Raw genomic sequence first — 14,447 nt, forward strand, 5'->3', positions numbered from 1 at the left:
GCGTCGAGGTTCGAGCAGCCAAACCAAACAAGAGTTAACTATTCGCTCCATCACCTTACAGACACAGCTGGTAAGCGAGATGGGACGATAACTGGAAGGCAAGTGCTTGTCCTTCCCCGGCTTAGGAATCGGTACAACAATAGACTCGCGCCAGCATGCGGGAACATGTCCCTCAACCCAGATGCGATTATAAGTATGAAGAAGGAAACCTTTACCCGCAGGAGAAAGGTTCTTCAGCATCTGAATATGAATAGAAACAGGCCCTGGAGTGGAAGACCGTGACCGGGCAAGTGCATTTTCGAGTTCCCGCATGGTGAATGGGGCATTATAACTTTTACGATTCGAGGAGCGGAAGTTAGGTGGCCTAGCCTCCTCTGCCTGTTTTCGGGGGAGGAAGGCATGGTGGTAATGAGCGGAGCTCGAAACCTATGCGAAAAAGCGGCCGAAGGCATTGGAGACATCCTCAGGGGGCCACAAGAACGTCGTTTGCGACCATCAAGCCAGAAACTGGTGAGTGGACCTTAGTGCCAGATAGCCGGCACAGGCTAACCCAGACAACAGAAGAAGGAGTAAAACTGTTGAAGGGGCTTGTGAAAGCAGCCCAGCTGGCTTTCTTGCTTTCTTTAATAATACAACGACACTGCGCACGTAATCGTTTATAATTGATACAATTCGCCACGGTAGGGTGACGTTTAAAGGTGTGTAAAGCATGTCGACGAGCACGTAAAGCGTCTCTACATGCTGCGGTCCACCAGGGGACCGGTACGCGACGTGGAGAAGAAGTAGTGTGAGGGATGGAATATTCAGCAGCAGTGAGAATGACTTCCGTGAGGTGTGTGACCTGACTATCGCAGCTTGTGAAGGTTTGGTCCTGAGAGGTCGCCCTGGAAGAGAAGAGCCCCCAGTCTGCTTTGGAGATGTTCCAACTAGTTGAGCACGGAGAGGGGGGTATGATGCAGGAGATGGATAACACAGGGGAAGTGGTCACTCGAATATGTATCCGAAAGTGCATACCACTCAAACTGACGTGCAAGTTGGGTAGTACATATAGAGAGGTCTAAATGGGAATAGGTGTGAGATGTGTCCGAAAGAAAAGTAGGGGCGCCAGTACTGAGGCAGACAAGATTGAGCTGGTTGAAAAGGTCTGCTAACAGGGATCCCCTCGGGCAGGATGCTAGAGAGCCCCAAAGGGGATGGTGGGCATTGAAGTCTCCAGTTAACAAAAATGGTGCAGGTAGCTGAGCAATAATTTGCATCATGTCTGCCCTGGTAACGGCAGACGATGATGGAGTGTAAACGGTACAAATGAAAAATGTAAAAGTGGGGAAAGTAATTCGGACGGCAACTGCCTGCAGGCCGGTGTGCAATGTGATGGGATCGTAGTAAATATCATCTCGGATCAGCAACATAGCCCCTCCATGAGCCGGAATACCTGCCACAGGGGGTAGGACAAAATGCACAGAGGTGTAGTGTGCCAAGGCAATTTGATCACACGGGCGTAGCGTCGTTTCCTGGAGGGCTACGACGAGCGGACGGTGCAAGCGGAGCAGCAACTTTAAGTCCTCTCGGTTGGAGCGAATGCTGCGAATATTCCAGTGAATTAGTGCCATCGTGAGAAGAAAAGAAAAAGATGCAAGAAGGGGTCACCGCGAAGGCCGCTGAGGGCCTGGCTGCGAGCGAGCACTCCCGTCGCTATCAGTAGGCGGACAGTCATCGTCCATTGGTTCTATAGGTTCATCGGCCATCTTGTTAAGATGGCCGGGAGGGGGAGCTTCCTCCGCCAGTGAACAGCCAGATGTTCGGCTACCAGCGGTGCGGCCAGGCGAAACGGATGACTGCCTGGGGCGGCAACCGCTGGGTGGCACAGGAGAAGAAATGCGCCGTGGCGGAGAAGGAGAACTGTGCTTCCTATGAGCCTTCTTGGAAGGTCGTTTAGTGGAAGTACTGGTCGATGGCTGGGAGTTCGAGGTACGTAGGAAGTCTGCACGGGACAGTTCCTTCTTGAAGGCCCGTGCATCTGACTTCTGGGTCTTCGTCTTGGCAGAAGCTGATGAAGGTGCTTGTGTCTGAGGGGTGATGGGAGGAAGAGGAGACGTCGGCCGGGCAATCTTAGCACTGGCCGAATGGACGACCGTAGTGCTGAAGGTCAGATCGCATGTCTGCGTCGTCACCTCCCTGGTAGTCCGAGGAGAGGCGAGGACAGTACTATATTTCCCCGCTGGGAGCAGCGTGGGCTTCCTACTAGCAAATAGCTTGCAAGCAGCCGAGGTGGACACTTTCTCTTTGACCCGAATTTCCTGTATACAGCGTTCTTCCTTGTAGATGGGACAGTCGCGGGAGGACGCTGCATGGTCACCCTGACAGTTCACACAACGAGGAGACAGAGGTGGACAGTCACCCCCATGGGCAGCCCTGCCACAAGTGACACATTTAGCCGCATTGGAACAAGACTGGCGAGTGTGATTAAAACGCTGACACTGATAAAGTGCGCGTCATATATGTTGGTGGCCGAGTTTAGGTTTGTTCTGCGCATCTGACGTCACAAAACACAGACAGCCAATGAACAGAGAACGACGTTGCCAGATCTCGACTGCAGAGCAGAGCACGCACGACTGTCTTCAGTTTTAGAAACGTTCAGTCATAAATAAAGTAATAGAACAAAAGCAATGTCTTGATAGCAGATTTTCTTTTATAGAAAGTTTGGAAAAAGCGTTCTTTATACCAATTGCTTCACATTCTATTAATTAATTAAACCAAACAAGCAATAAGCCTTCTAATTCAGGCGATAGCAAGGAAAGGTGTTTGCATCAATCTCAAGACCGGCTTTTTCGCAATAAAGAACAGCGGTAATTGTTTATTTCCTATTGTACTTCGACGAAGTGTGAGTAATTCATAATCATACCAACAGTGTTTGTCAGTATTTTGCGTGACGTGTTAGATACCTCGTGGTGTTACATTGTAGGACGAGTTGCGGTAGCGTAGTGGTTAAGGCATTGGGTTAGTAAGCGAGAGGTGTAGAGTTCAAAACCTTGTGCAGTGCTTATTATTTTTCTTTATTTAAAAACAATATTGAAGTGTCTTACTTCATGAATTTTATTCGTTTGAATGCAATTTTTTGAAATTTCTAGTGCTTTGTCTCTTCATTAACCCTTTTGCTGCTGCAGACACGTGCTTCCTGCACAGCGTGATTTTGTCATCACTGCACTGCTCGCCTGTGCAGACACATGGTGTTCTCACTGCTTTGACGCACTTATCATTCGATTTCACAGAAACTATTTGGTCCAAAAATTAGATTTTTACACATCTTCTTGACTGATACCTTCCCCCCATAAATGACTTAATTTTGTTTCAATGTTCAACCCAGTTATTGTGCAGCATTAAATATAGTAAACCATTGCACGAAATTTTGAAGAGTTTGCAGAGGTAAATGTCCATAGAGTATACTTTCCGTATGGTCGATTTTAGTTGCCACAATGTTGAGAATGAAATGTGGACAAGGTACCTAAATTTCATATAAAATTTACTGTGTAACAATATCTCATTTAATTTAAGTACCACATAGGTGTCGTATGTAATATTGAGAAATATTCCATCTTTCGCGACTGCAACATAAGTGTGTCTGCACAGGCGAGCAGTGCAGTGACAAAATCGCGCACAGCGCAGAATGTGGGGAGCACGTCTCTGTAGCAGCGAAAGGCTTAATGTGGCCTTGGTGGCATTACTTCATGAACTGCGCGCTCCCCCCTAAACGTAAGTTTGCGAACTACGCTATACTATGGTGCTGCTTCTCTTGCCGCGTGCGTCGTGTGCAACTGGCAACTCAGCAATCTCCCGCGTCTGGGCGGGCATGCGCGAGCCGCCAAGATAAAGGAATTGAACTATAGCAGCGCATAGGTGTCGGGACATAGGGGCGAACAGAAATAACCTCATAGCCCGCTTTGCTGCGTGACGGCAGCTGAACACTATCAAAGGTCAAGAAAAGTGTCGGGTCGGTACAAGGTCATTGTTGACCTTTTTCATGACCCTGTGGACAGCCGTCACGCCCTGCTCAGCGAGGAAAGACTGAATCTCCTCATCAGTCAATCCGTCGAGTGATCTAGTATATACCACACCACGAGACGAATTCAAAGTGCGGTGAGCCTCCACCCGGACAGGGAACGTGTACAGGAGTGTGGCCCGAAGCAGTTTTTGTGTCTGAAAGGCGCTCTCAGTTTCTAGTAAAAAGGTACCGTTACGCAACCTGGTACAAGACTTGACAGATCCAGCTATGGCATCTACGCCCTTCTGGATAACGAAAGGGTTGACAGAGGAAAAATCCTTTCCGTCCTCAGAACGAGAAACTACGAGGAACTGTGGGACAGGCGGTAGTACTTTTGTCGCTGGTGGCTGGTCAAGTTTCCGTTTTTGGGCAGAAGTCAAGAGGGAAGAAGAAGAGAAATCCATTGCGGAGGAACCCCCATGATTGCCAGCGTCTCTGATGGCGCGCTCCTTCCTTGTGAGGACCCTCTCAGAGGGCTCTCCCGCCTTAGGTGAATGTTTACACCTCAGGTCACACCTCCCGAGAAACGGATGGAGGGACCAATCGGCATGGTCGGAAGGTGTCAGCTCAGGCAATCACCCCTCCCTGGGCCTGGCCTTTACCAGGGGGTACGTGCGTGCCTTACTTGTCTACCCAGGGCGGGGAATTACGCGTTACCCCGTCACCGGCTACGCGTGCGAACGCGTGGGTCGGCCTTCAGGCACGCACAGGGAGGAAGGAAGAAGAGGAAAAAGAAGAGGGAGAGGGAGAGAAAGGACAGTCTGTCTCAAACGCCGAGGCAAAGACCAGAGAAGGAAAGGAGAAGAAGGCAAGGAGAAGGAGGCAAGGGAAGAGTAAGTAAGATAGTGAGATGGAGAAGAACAAAGAAAGAAACCAACCAAAGGAAGGAAGAAACCAGAAGAAGTGAAAAACCAAAATCACCGCAAATATAGGTCGTGGAACCGTCCGTCTCCGGATGCAGGTGCTAACTACCTCCTTGAGGGGGAGGGACTACTTTTAGTCGCGTCTTACGACAGGCAGGAATACCTCGGGCCTATTTGAACCCCTGGACCCGCAGGGGGGAGGGGGGGGGGGTGCTTCATGCACTAAAAGTGGACACGTGGAAAAGTGGACATGTTACAAAACTTGTGTGCATCTAGTGCTTTATGAGGAGGAGGAGGAAGAAGACAATACACTTGTGAGAAATGTCACCGTAGATGAATTTTGGGCCAGTGCCTATAAGCAAGACCTGAAATGCCAGTCCATGGAATGGTGTCAACCAGGTTCCACTAATTTTGTTGCAATCGCTCTACTGTCAAGTTAACAATCATAGCTTATAAAGTTAGAAGAGTGATTTTGTGCCATTTTGTCCCACATGGTCAAACTGTTAAAGCACTGTACTTCTGTCGCACTTTCCTGCAATGATACCTACAAGCTAATCAGGAGAAACGTTGTAAACATCTACATGATGCATTAATTCTTCAGAATACTGTGAGAACACATATGGCAGCATGTGTGTGGACTCTGCTTGTGTGATGGGGATGGGAGTTACTGGAGCATTCACCATATTCAGGAGACTTATCACCTTGCAGTTATGACCTCATACCCAAACAGAGTCATTGCATGGAATACACTTTCGAACATGTGAAGACATCGCCACAGCAGTGACACGTGAGAGCTGACGATTCACTCACAGTGAGGCCACGTGCACTGGGTGTCTTTCACAGCACAGTGTGTGATGGATTCGTTGGGAGACTACTTCGAGGGACTCTAAGATGTCACAGGTCCGTGTTCCTGCCATGCACTATTGCGTACTGTTGAAACTGTCAGTAAAACAAATTTGAAATGAAAAACTTTATTTCATCTTTTTTCTAGTGATATCTTTGTGGCGGTGTGTGTGTGTGTGTGTGTGTGTGTGTGTGTGTGTGTGTGTGTGTGTGTGTTTTCATCCATTCCCTAGATGTAATGTTCACATACGAACTAACTTTCCATTTGCATATTTCAGTTTTTTTTTTTAAATTCATTACCATTTTCCAAATAAAAAAGGTTGCTATGACTTTTGCAATGACCCTTATAAATCCATTTGGGGAAAAGATTGTGATGAGATGCTCAGGAAAAGTCACTGCTTAGACCCATTTGTCAATCTGGCTACACAGTTGTTCTGAAATTTCATAAAACACAGAGCTTGTACAGGAGTGCAGTCAGTTGTGGAAAAAAGAGAAAAGAAAAAAAGGAGATAATTCTGAGCCTTTGCAGTAACCAGAGCACCAGCATTTACAAACACGAGTTAGGATCATTATTTGTCTCGCATGAGGACCACCAAATTGTGCTTTAGAAAATGTCTTAATTTTCTTGTGCAATTTCAGACACCTAATTCCATAGCGGATTTAGTGCATCACTGATTCTGCTTGATGATTAGTAGAAGTTGTTCTGTCACTGTTCAGAGGTAGTGTACAGGTTTGGCACTTAAAGAGAAATGAATCGTGTCACTGACCCATATACTATGCACATGCAGTTAGCCAGGGTTGACTGAACAATTCTTAAACTGGAGCAGGTATGAACTCTGCTCATCAATGCATAAGACTATGGCACTTCAAAATGTTAAGAGCCTTTAGGGATTTCGCTTTGAGGCTCTTTCAGTGTCATTATCTTGACAGCTTCGATTCAAAAAGGAGGTACAGAAAGTTCACCTTGAATATCATGAAAGACAAGTAAATTAGCTGAAGAGACAGAGAGGGGTGGAGGGGTGGAGGAGAGGGGTGGAGGGAGATCAATAGATGAAGTGGTTATTGCCAATATTTTCCCCATCTGATGATGGCCTATGAATCCAAAAGCTGGTTCATGGTCAAATAATTAATAATGAGAACAGAAAAAAAATTAAGGACTTTCATTCAAGGGAAATATTTAGCCATAATCTTTTAACCTGCACATTTTAATATTTTTGAAGCAGCAACCTTAATTCCTTTTATTTTTGGTAACCACTGTGGTCTACTCCAATTTCTGGTGTTCATATTACAGCTTCAATCTGTTAAAATCTGACTCGGCCCAACACAATGACCACTGCAATGTATCACCCAACAAATTCAAACCATGGATGTAGTGGAACACTAACAAATCTTATAAATATTATGACTAAATAAAATCCTGATTTTAGATACAAAGCCCACATGTATTAGTGATAGATTATAATTTTGTACTACAATGAGTTCAAAATATCTGTGTATAAAATGTTAAGAGATAAATGGCAACTGATTATTTCCAACAGGTGTAGTTTTTTTCCATATGTATCGGACCTTTGCCATTATGTTTATTTCAACTTGAAATGCCTTGAGTATCACTCCATCTCTCTTAACCAAATAAAACACCAAGATTTATGCCACCACTTTCTTTCAAAGGTAAAGTGAAAAACAGAAAAAAAGGAATGGCTAAACAAACAACAAACAATGGAAAGTCTAGGTCGGAATATCAACAATGTAGGAAAAGACAGATTGTTGTTTACCGTAAAGCAACTTGACATGCCTTCTTTACAGTAAATGGCTAAACATTCATTAAAAAAATTCATATACAGATTCTAACCAAACTTCTTCAAATAGCTCAATGTAAATACAAATCTGAAACAATACCATGTGTTTTCTATAAAATAATTAACTTGGGGTAATAATCTACCAATGGTTCCACTTATACAATCATCATAATACTACAGTTTTGTGACAGCATTAGAAAGACACACTACCAGAATCAATATTTATAATAGACAATACAAGAGTATGTGGACAATCTGAACAAACAAATCAAAAGTTTGCCCACGCTAAAACTGATTATGTTCAACCTGAAGTACACAATGAAATGTAATTTCAACTTACTTCTTTCTGTTGATAGTGGCTGCCTTTCCTCTGTTTTGGGACAAATGGCAAGCTCTTCCTCAAATCATCGAGGTCAAATGCTGAAAAATACGTTGAGCGCCTATCTTCGGAATTGTTTGCAATTTCTGATGTCAAAGCAACATTTGCACCAGTATCCTTGTCAAGATTTTTCTCAGAGTCTTCTGATGAAACTGGTGAGGCAATGAGGTTTATATCACCATTATCTTTATGCCCTGATGTAGGAGCACACACAACTGGCTCACTTTTAGCATCCACAAAATCATCACTGGAGTCTGAAGACACATCAATCACATCACAAGAGACATCATTACTGGATTCAACCTCAAATGAATCCTTCAAATTACTCGATACTGCCAATTCAGAGTCCTCACTATCTGAAATATTATTCACAAGATCAGTTTCGTTGCAAGAGGCATTATTATTTGAAACACTAAGTGAATCTTCCAAATTATTTTGTACTTTCCTTTCACATGTCTCATTATCTGATATACAATTCTCACTGGTGGAACATTTTGTTGAATTAAATATGTCATTATCATCAGAAGCATCAAGAAAGTCAGAGTCATCTATTACGGTGGACAATGGATGCTCTGGCACACTTTCAGTCTTAGGACTTTGTGCCACCTTTCTGGGGATGCAAAAGATTCTGCTTCGGCACAGTGAATTGGTTCTGATACTTGACTCCATAGTTGGTGAAGTACTGACAATATCATCATCACTTTCAGAGTCAGATACTTGAACAATCCTCCTGTAATTGGTAAATTTCTTCATTTTTTCCTGTAACATTCAGAGGAAAAGACTTAACATTTTTCAAAGCAAATCATACTTTCAAAATGTGCATTAATGTATCAGTGTACTAAAAGAATACTGAACTACTTGCACTTTAATTACTAAGTACATGCACTTTCAACTAGCAAGAATGTTGTAGCATTAACAGTACACATTAGTGTTACTTACAGTCCAGAACAGCCTTATCTAACCACAACTTTCTGCCAGTTGCACAACTGGAACTAATTGTTCTCCATCACTGGCCTAGTAATACTAGGGCCCATGAAAGATTTGAAGAATGCTGTCACATGTTGTGATGTAACATGAGGAAGACCCAAGTCCCATTTCAGGTGAGAGAAGCAGTGTAGTGAGCTTCAAAATACTCCCAACATTGTTACTGAGCTCTTTTTGGCACACAAATCAGCACATCATGAACACAAATTGCCTACCTCCACTCAATAATACTACATGCTTTGTGGTAGTCACAAATATTAATCTCGTCTCAGGACAACAAAATCAACCCCCACGCCTCTCTTTCTTGCCACTATGTTCCTCTCCTATGGTAAAAAAAAAAAAAACGTTCTACAAATAGTAATAATACACAAGTCACCATCAGCGAGGAAGGGGACTACGTTTCCAGTTCCTTTTAGTCTTCCTCAATATTCTCCATCCTGAGAAAGGAACCAGCTGTTCCAAAAGTGAAGATAGTGTCATGCATTTTTCTGTATGTATCGGCAGAATTAAACATTTCACCTTCTAAAATTAAGTAGAGGCCAGCAGTGGTCTCTCAGTTTCAGTGTTCTCAAATGAATTTTTCTTTTGATTGAATCAGTTTCATTAAGATATAACTCACAAAGCACACTGAGCCATAGGCAATGAATACTATTTGAGAATTCAGCTGGAATAAACTACTGCATATAAGAAGACAACACAGCATATAGAAATATTTAGTTTAACTTATTTACTGCCCTTTAGCTTGCAACTAACACCCAGCTAACTCATATAAATAATATGTAATATATAAACAAATTGAGATAACTATGTTGTTATATTCGTCCAACCTTCAAAGACAATGACTGCAATATGCCTCCTAACAAACAAACATGTGACAATTTTTCTTCTAACACTTGTAGGACATTTCCCTTTCAGAGTGGACCACATCTCTTGAAAAACTGTTGCAACAAACTGACATAAGATTCGTACTGAATGCCAAACAATGGAGCACTGGTTTCTGCACTGGCAAATATTAAGACGCAAATTACAGGTAAACTGTTACATGAAATATTTGGACATACAAGCCTACTCCCAGTGAAGTTCTTAATTTAATTCATGAAGGGCCACCGACGGCATTCTACAGACTTATTAGATTTATGAGAACTCCTTTTTAATTCAGAAATGCAGCATACAGTTCCAGTAATCGCAGTTATAAAATGTAGATCACAAACAGCATTAGAGTATCAGTTGGTTTGTGGGATTGAAGGGACCAGACTGCTACGGTCATCGGTCCCTTTTTCCAAAACTTAAAAACACCCACACATAATAAAAACGAACAATGGAAAAGACGACAGATGACACAGGACAAGACAGAGACAAGACAAAAGGAATAAAAATTACACAGAGTGTGACAGTGGTTGGCCGACCATAGAGACAAAAAAGGAAAACCCAACCACCAGGAAACACATTAAAAACTCAGTCTAAAATCGTAGGCCAAAGGCCAGACTCAACACAAAAAAAGACAAACACTTAGATTAAGCGATAAAAGCCCCCTGACCGAATAAAATGCAAAACTAAGCCTGCCATGGCAGTGTCATCTTTTAAAAGGGCAGGGAGCGTGTCAGACGGCGCGAACGTCAGCCTGAGCACAGCTAAAAGGGTACACTCCAACAAAATGTGGACCACCGTCAAAACGGATCTGCAACGACATAGAGGTGGGGCCTCTCGGCGCAATAAGTGGCCGTGTGTCATCCATGTGTGCCCAATGTGCAGCCGGCAGAGGACAACAGACTCCTTGCGAGAGACCCACAAGGAGGAGCGGCACACACCGGTAGCCTCCTTGATGGTCCGAAGTTTGTTTGATGAAGGCAGGGCGCGCCATTCAGTGTCCCAAAGCTTGAAAACTTTGCAGCGTAAGACAGCTCGCAAATCAGTCTCAGGGAGGCCAATGTCCAGAGTTGGTTCACTGGTGGCCTGATTGGCTAGGCGGTCAACATGTTCATGCCGACATGACCAGGGGTCCACACACAGACCACAGAGCGGCCGTAATGGGCAAGAGTATGGAGGGACTCCTGGACAGCCATCACCAGACGAGCGAGGGAAGCACTGGTCGTTAGCTCGTAAACTGCTCAGGGAGTCGCTACAGATAACGAAGGACACACCTGAGCAGGAGCAGATATACTCTAGGGCACAAAAGATGGCGACCAGCTCAGCAGTGAAAACGCTCCAGGCAGCTGGCAATGAATGTTGTTCGTAGTGGTCCCCTAGAGTGAGAGCATAACTGATACGACCAGCAACCATCGAACCATCAGTGTAAACAACGCCAGAGCCCTGATACGTGGCAAGGATGGACAGAAAGCGGCGGCAGAAGGCCTCCAGAGGGACTGAGTCCTTCGGGCAGTGTGCCAATTCGAGCCGAAGGCAAGGGCAGGGCACACACCATGGGGCCTGGAAAGGAGGTGGAAGAGGGGAAAACCCCAAGCCCAGAGAGAAGCTCTCTGACACGGACCACAATCATACAACCAGAGCGGGGTCGACGTTCTGCGAGATGGATGACTGACTGAGGGAACAGGAGATAATTAGGATGCCCGGGCAAGCTACAAACATGCGTAGCATAAGCGGCCAGTAAACGTTGGTGCCGTAACCACAGTGGAGGGACACCTGCCTCCACAAGTATGCTGTCCACAGGGCTGGTCCGGAGAGCACCAGTGGCAAGTCTGATCCTGCTGTGAAGGATTGGGTCCAGCACCCGCAACACAGATGGGGATGCTGAACCATAAGCCAGGCTCCCATAATCCAGACGGGACTGGATTAACGCCTGGTAGAGCCATATGAGGGTAGATCGGTCGGCGCCCAGCTGGTGTGGCTCAAGCATCGCAGAGCATGAAGATTTTTTTTTTTTTTTGTGGTTTTAGGGCGCACAACTTCAATGGTCATTAGCGCCCTGACTACTCTAAGAATGCACCGCGAGGCACAAGTTGACCACAACAACTAATAGGGAAAACACGATAAAAGACAGACGGACAGGCATAGGATTAAAAAACAGCATCATCAAATGTCCTTAGCGAGGTGTGTCAAATTGATAAAACGAAGAACACGAGCAGCTGCTCGTGGGTCATCCGCTAAAATGGCATCGAAAGTATTTGGCAGGTTAAGATCGAGGCGCAGTGTGTTAAGATCTGGACAGGACATTAAAATGTGTCTAACCGTCAGCAAGTGCCCACATGGGCAGAACGGCGCCGGCGCAGCCGTCAGCAGATGGCGATGGCTGAACCGGCAGTGTCCAATTCTTAACCGGGCTAAAACGACCTCCTCCCGCCGAGAAGGGCGTGAGGAGGACGTCCAAGCCACGGGAAGAGGTTTTAAGGCCCGAAGCTTGTTGTCGGTAAGTGCAGCCCAATCGGCATGCCACAGAGATAAGATGCGCCGACAAATCACCCTGCTAAAATCGGACGAAGGGACGCAACAAGAAGCTGTCCGAGGCTGGAGGACCGCAGCCTTGGCCGCGGCATCTGCAGCTTCGTTCCCAGGGATACCGACATGGCCAGGAACCCACATAAAGCTAACTGGAGAACCGACGTCCACCAGCTGCTGAAGAGAGCGTTGGATCCGGTGTACGAAAGGGTGAACCGGGTACGGATCACTGAGGCTCTGGATGGCGCTCAGGGAATCTGAGCAGATGACATAAGCAGAATGTCGGTGGCGGCAGATGTAAAGAACAGCCTGGTAGAGGGCAAAGAGCTCAGCTGTGAAGACCGAACAATGGCCTTGGAGCCGGTACTTGAAACTTTGTGCCCCGACAATAAAGGAACACCCGACCCCGTCATTGGTCTTAGAGCCATCTGTATAAATGAAAGTCATGTCGATGAACTTCGAACGAAGTTCCAAAAAACGGGAGTGGTAGACCGAACCGGGGGTGACCTCTTTTGGGAGCGAGCTGAGGTCAAGGTGAACGCGGACCTGAGCCTGGAGCCAAGGTGGCGTGCGGCTCTCGCCCACTCGAAAGGTTGCAGGGAGGGAAAAAGTAAGGTGTTGAAGGAGGCGACGAAAGCGAACGCCAGGGGGTAGCAGGGCAGAGACATACAACCCGTATTGACGGTCAAGAGAGTCGTCAAAAAAGGAACGATAAGACGGATGGTCGGGCATTGACAGTAGCCGACAGGCATACCGACAAAGCAGTATATCGCGCCGGTAGGTGAGTGGCAATTCGCCAGCGTCAGCATGAAGACTCTCTACGGGACTGGTATAAAATGCTCCGATCGCAAGTCGTAAACCCCGATGTTGTATGGAGTTGAGGCGGCGTAAGATGGATGGCCGTGCAGAGGAGTATACGAAGCTCCCATAATCCAGCTTGGAGCGGACGATCGACCGATATAGACGAAGTAGGACGGTTCGATCCGCTCCCCACGACAGACCACTGAGAACACGGAGGACATTTAAAGAACGGGTACAACGGGCGGCCAAATATGACACATGTGGAGACCAGCTAAGTTTCCTGTCAAATGTAAGGCCTAAAAATTTGGTTGTCTCCACGATTGGGAGAGCAACGGGACCGAGTCTTAAGGACGGTGGGAGAAATTCTTTGTATCGCCAGAAGTTAATACAGACCGTCTTCTCGGCAGAAAAACGGAAGCCATTGGCGACACTCCAGGAGTAAAGACGGTCAAGAGAACGCTGAAGACAGCGCTCCAGGACACGTGTACACTGCGCGCTGCAATAGATGGTAAAATCGTCCACGAAAAGGGAGCCTGATACATCAGCTGGGAGGCAATCCATTATTGGATTGATCGCGATAGCGAAGAGAGCGACGCTCAAAACTGAGCCCTGTGGCACCCCATTCTCCTGGCGAAAGGTGTCGGACAGGACAGAACCCACACGTACCCTGAACTGTCGATCCATTAAAAAGGAACGAATAAAAAGAGGGAGGCGACCGCGACGGCCCCATGTATGCATGGTGCGGAGGATGCCCGCCTTCCAACAGGTGTCGTAAGCCTTCTCCAAATCAAAGAACACAGCCGCGGTCGGGCGCTTCCGCAAGAAGTTATTCATAATGAAGGTCGACAAGGTAACCAGATGGTCAACAGCAGAGCGGCGCCTACGAAATCCACATTGTACATTGGTAAGTAGGCGTCGAGACTCGAGCAGCCAAACCAATCGAGAGTTAACCATTCGCTCCATCACTTTACAGACACAGCTGGTAAGCGAGATAGGTCGATAACTGGAAGGCAAGTGCTTGTCCTTCCCCGGCTTAGGAATCGGGACAACAATAGACTCGCGCCAGCATGCGGGAACATGTCCCTCAATCCAGATGCGATTGTATGTACGAAGAAGAAAACCTTTACCCGCAGGAGAAAGGTTCTTCAGCATCTGAATATGAATAGAATCTGTTCCTGGAGCAGAGGACCGTGATCGGCCAAGTGCGTTTTCGAGTTCCCGCATGGTGAATGGGGCATTATAACTTTCACAATTCGAGGAGCGGAAGTTAAGTGGCCTAGCCTCCTCTGCCTGTTTGCGGGGGAGGAAGGCAGGGTGGTAATGAGCGGAGCTCGAAACCTCTGCGAAAA

General features: G+C 46.2%; 1 protein-coding gene across 1 annotated transcript in view; it reads right to left on the reverse strand.

Annotated features, from left to right (window-relative positions):
• The window catches only part of LOC124544808 (transcription termination factor 2), a 317,601-nt gene that overhangs the window by 264,349 nt on the left and 38,805 nt on the right, over positions 1-14,447 (reverse strand). Inside the window, exon 2 of the mRNA XM_047123494.1 lies at positions 7,882-8,679. Within this exon, the coding sequence (XP_046979450.1) occupies positions 7,882-8,673 (792 nt within the window). The 5' untranslated portion in view covers positions 8,674-8,679. The remainder of the gene's footprint in view (positions 1-7,881; positions 8,680-14,447) is intronic.

This window comes from Schistocerca americana, chromosome 8, assembly GCF_021461395.2.
Source record: "Schistocerca americana isolate TAMUIC-IGC-003095 chromosome 8, iqSchAmer2.1, whole genome shotgun sequence".
NCBI classification, from domain to species: Eukaryota; Metazoa; Arthropoda; class Insecta; order Orthoptera; family Acrididae; genus Schistocerca; species Schistocerca americana.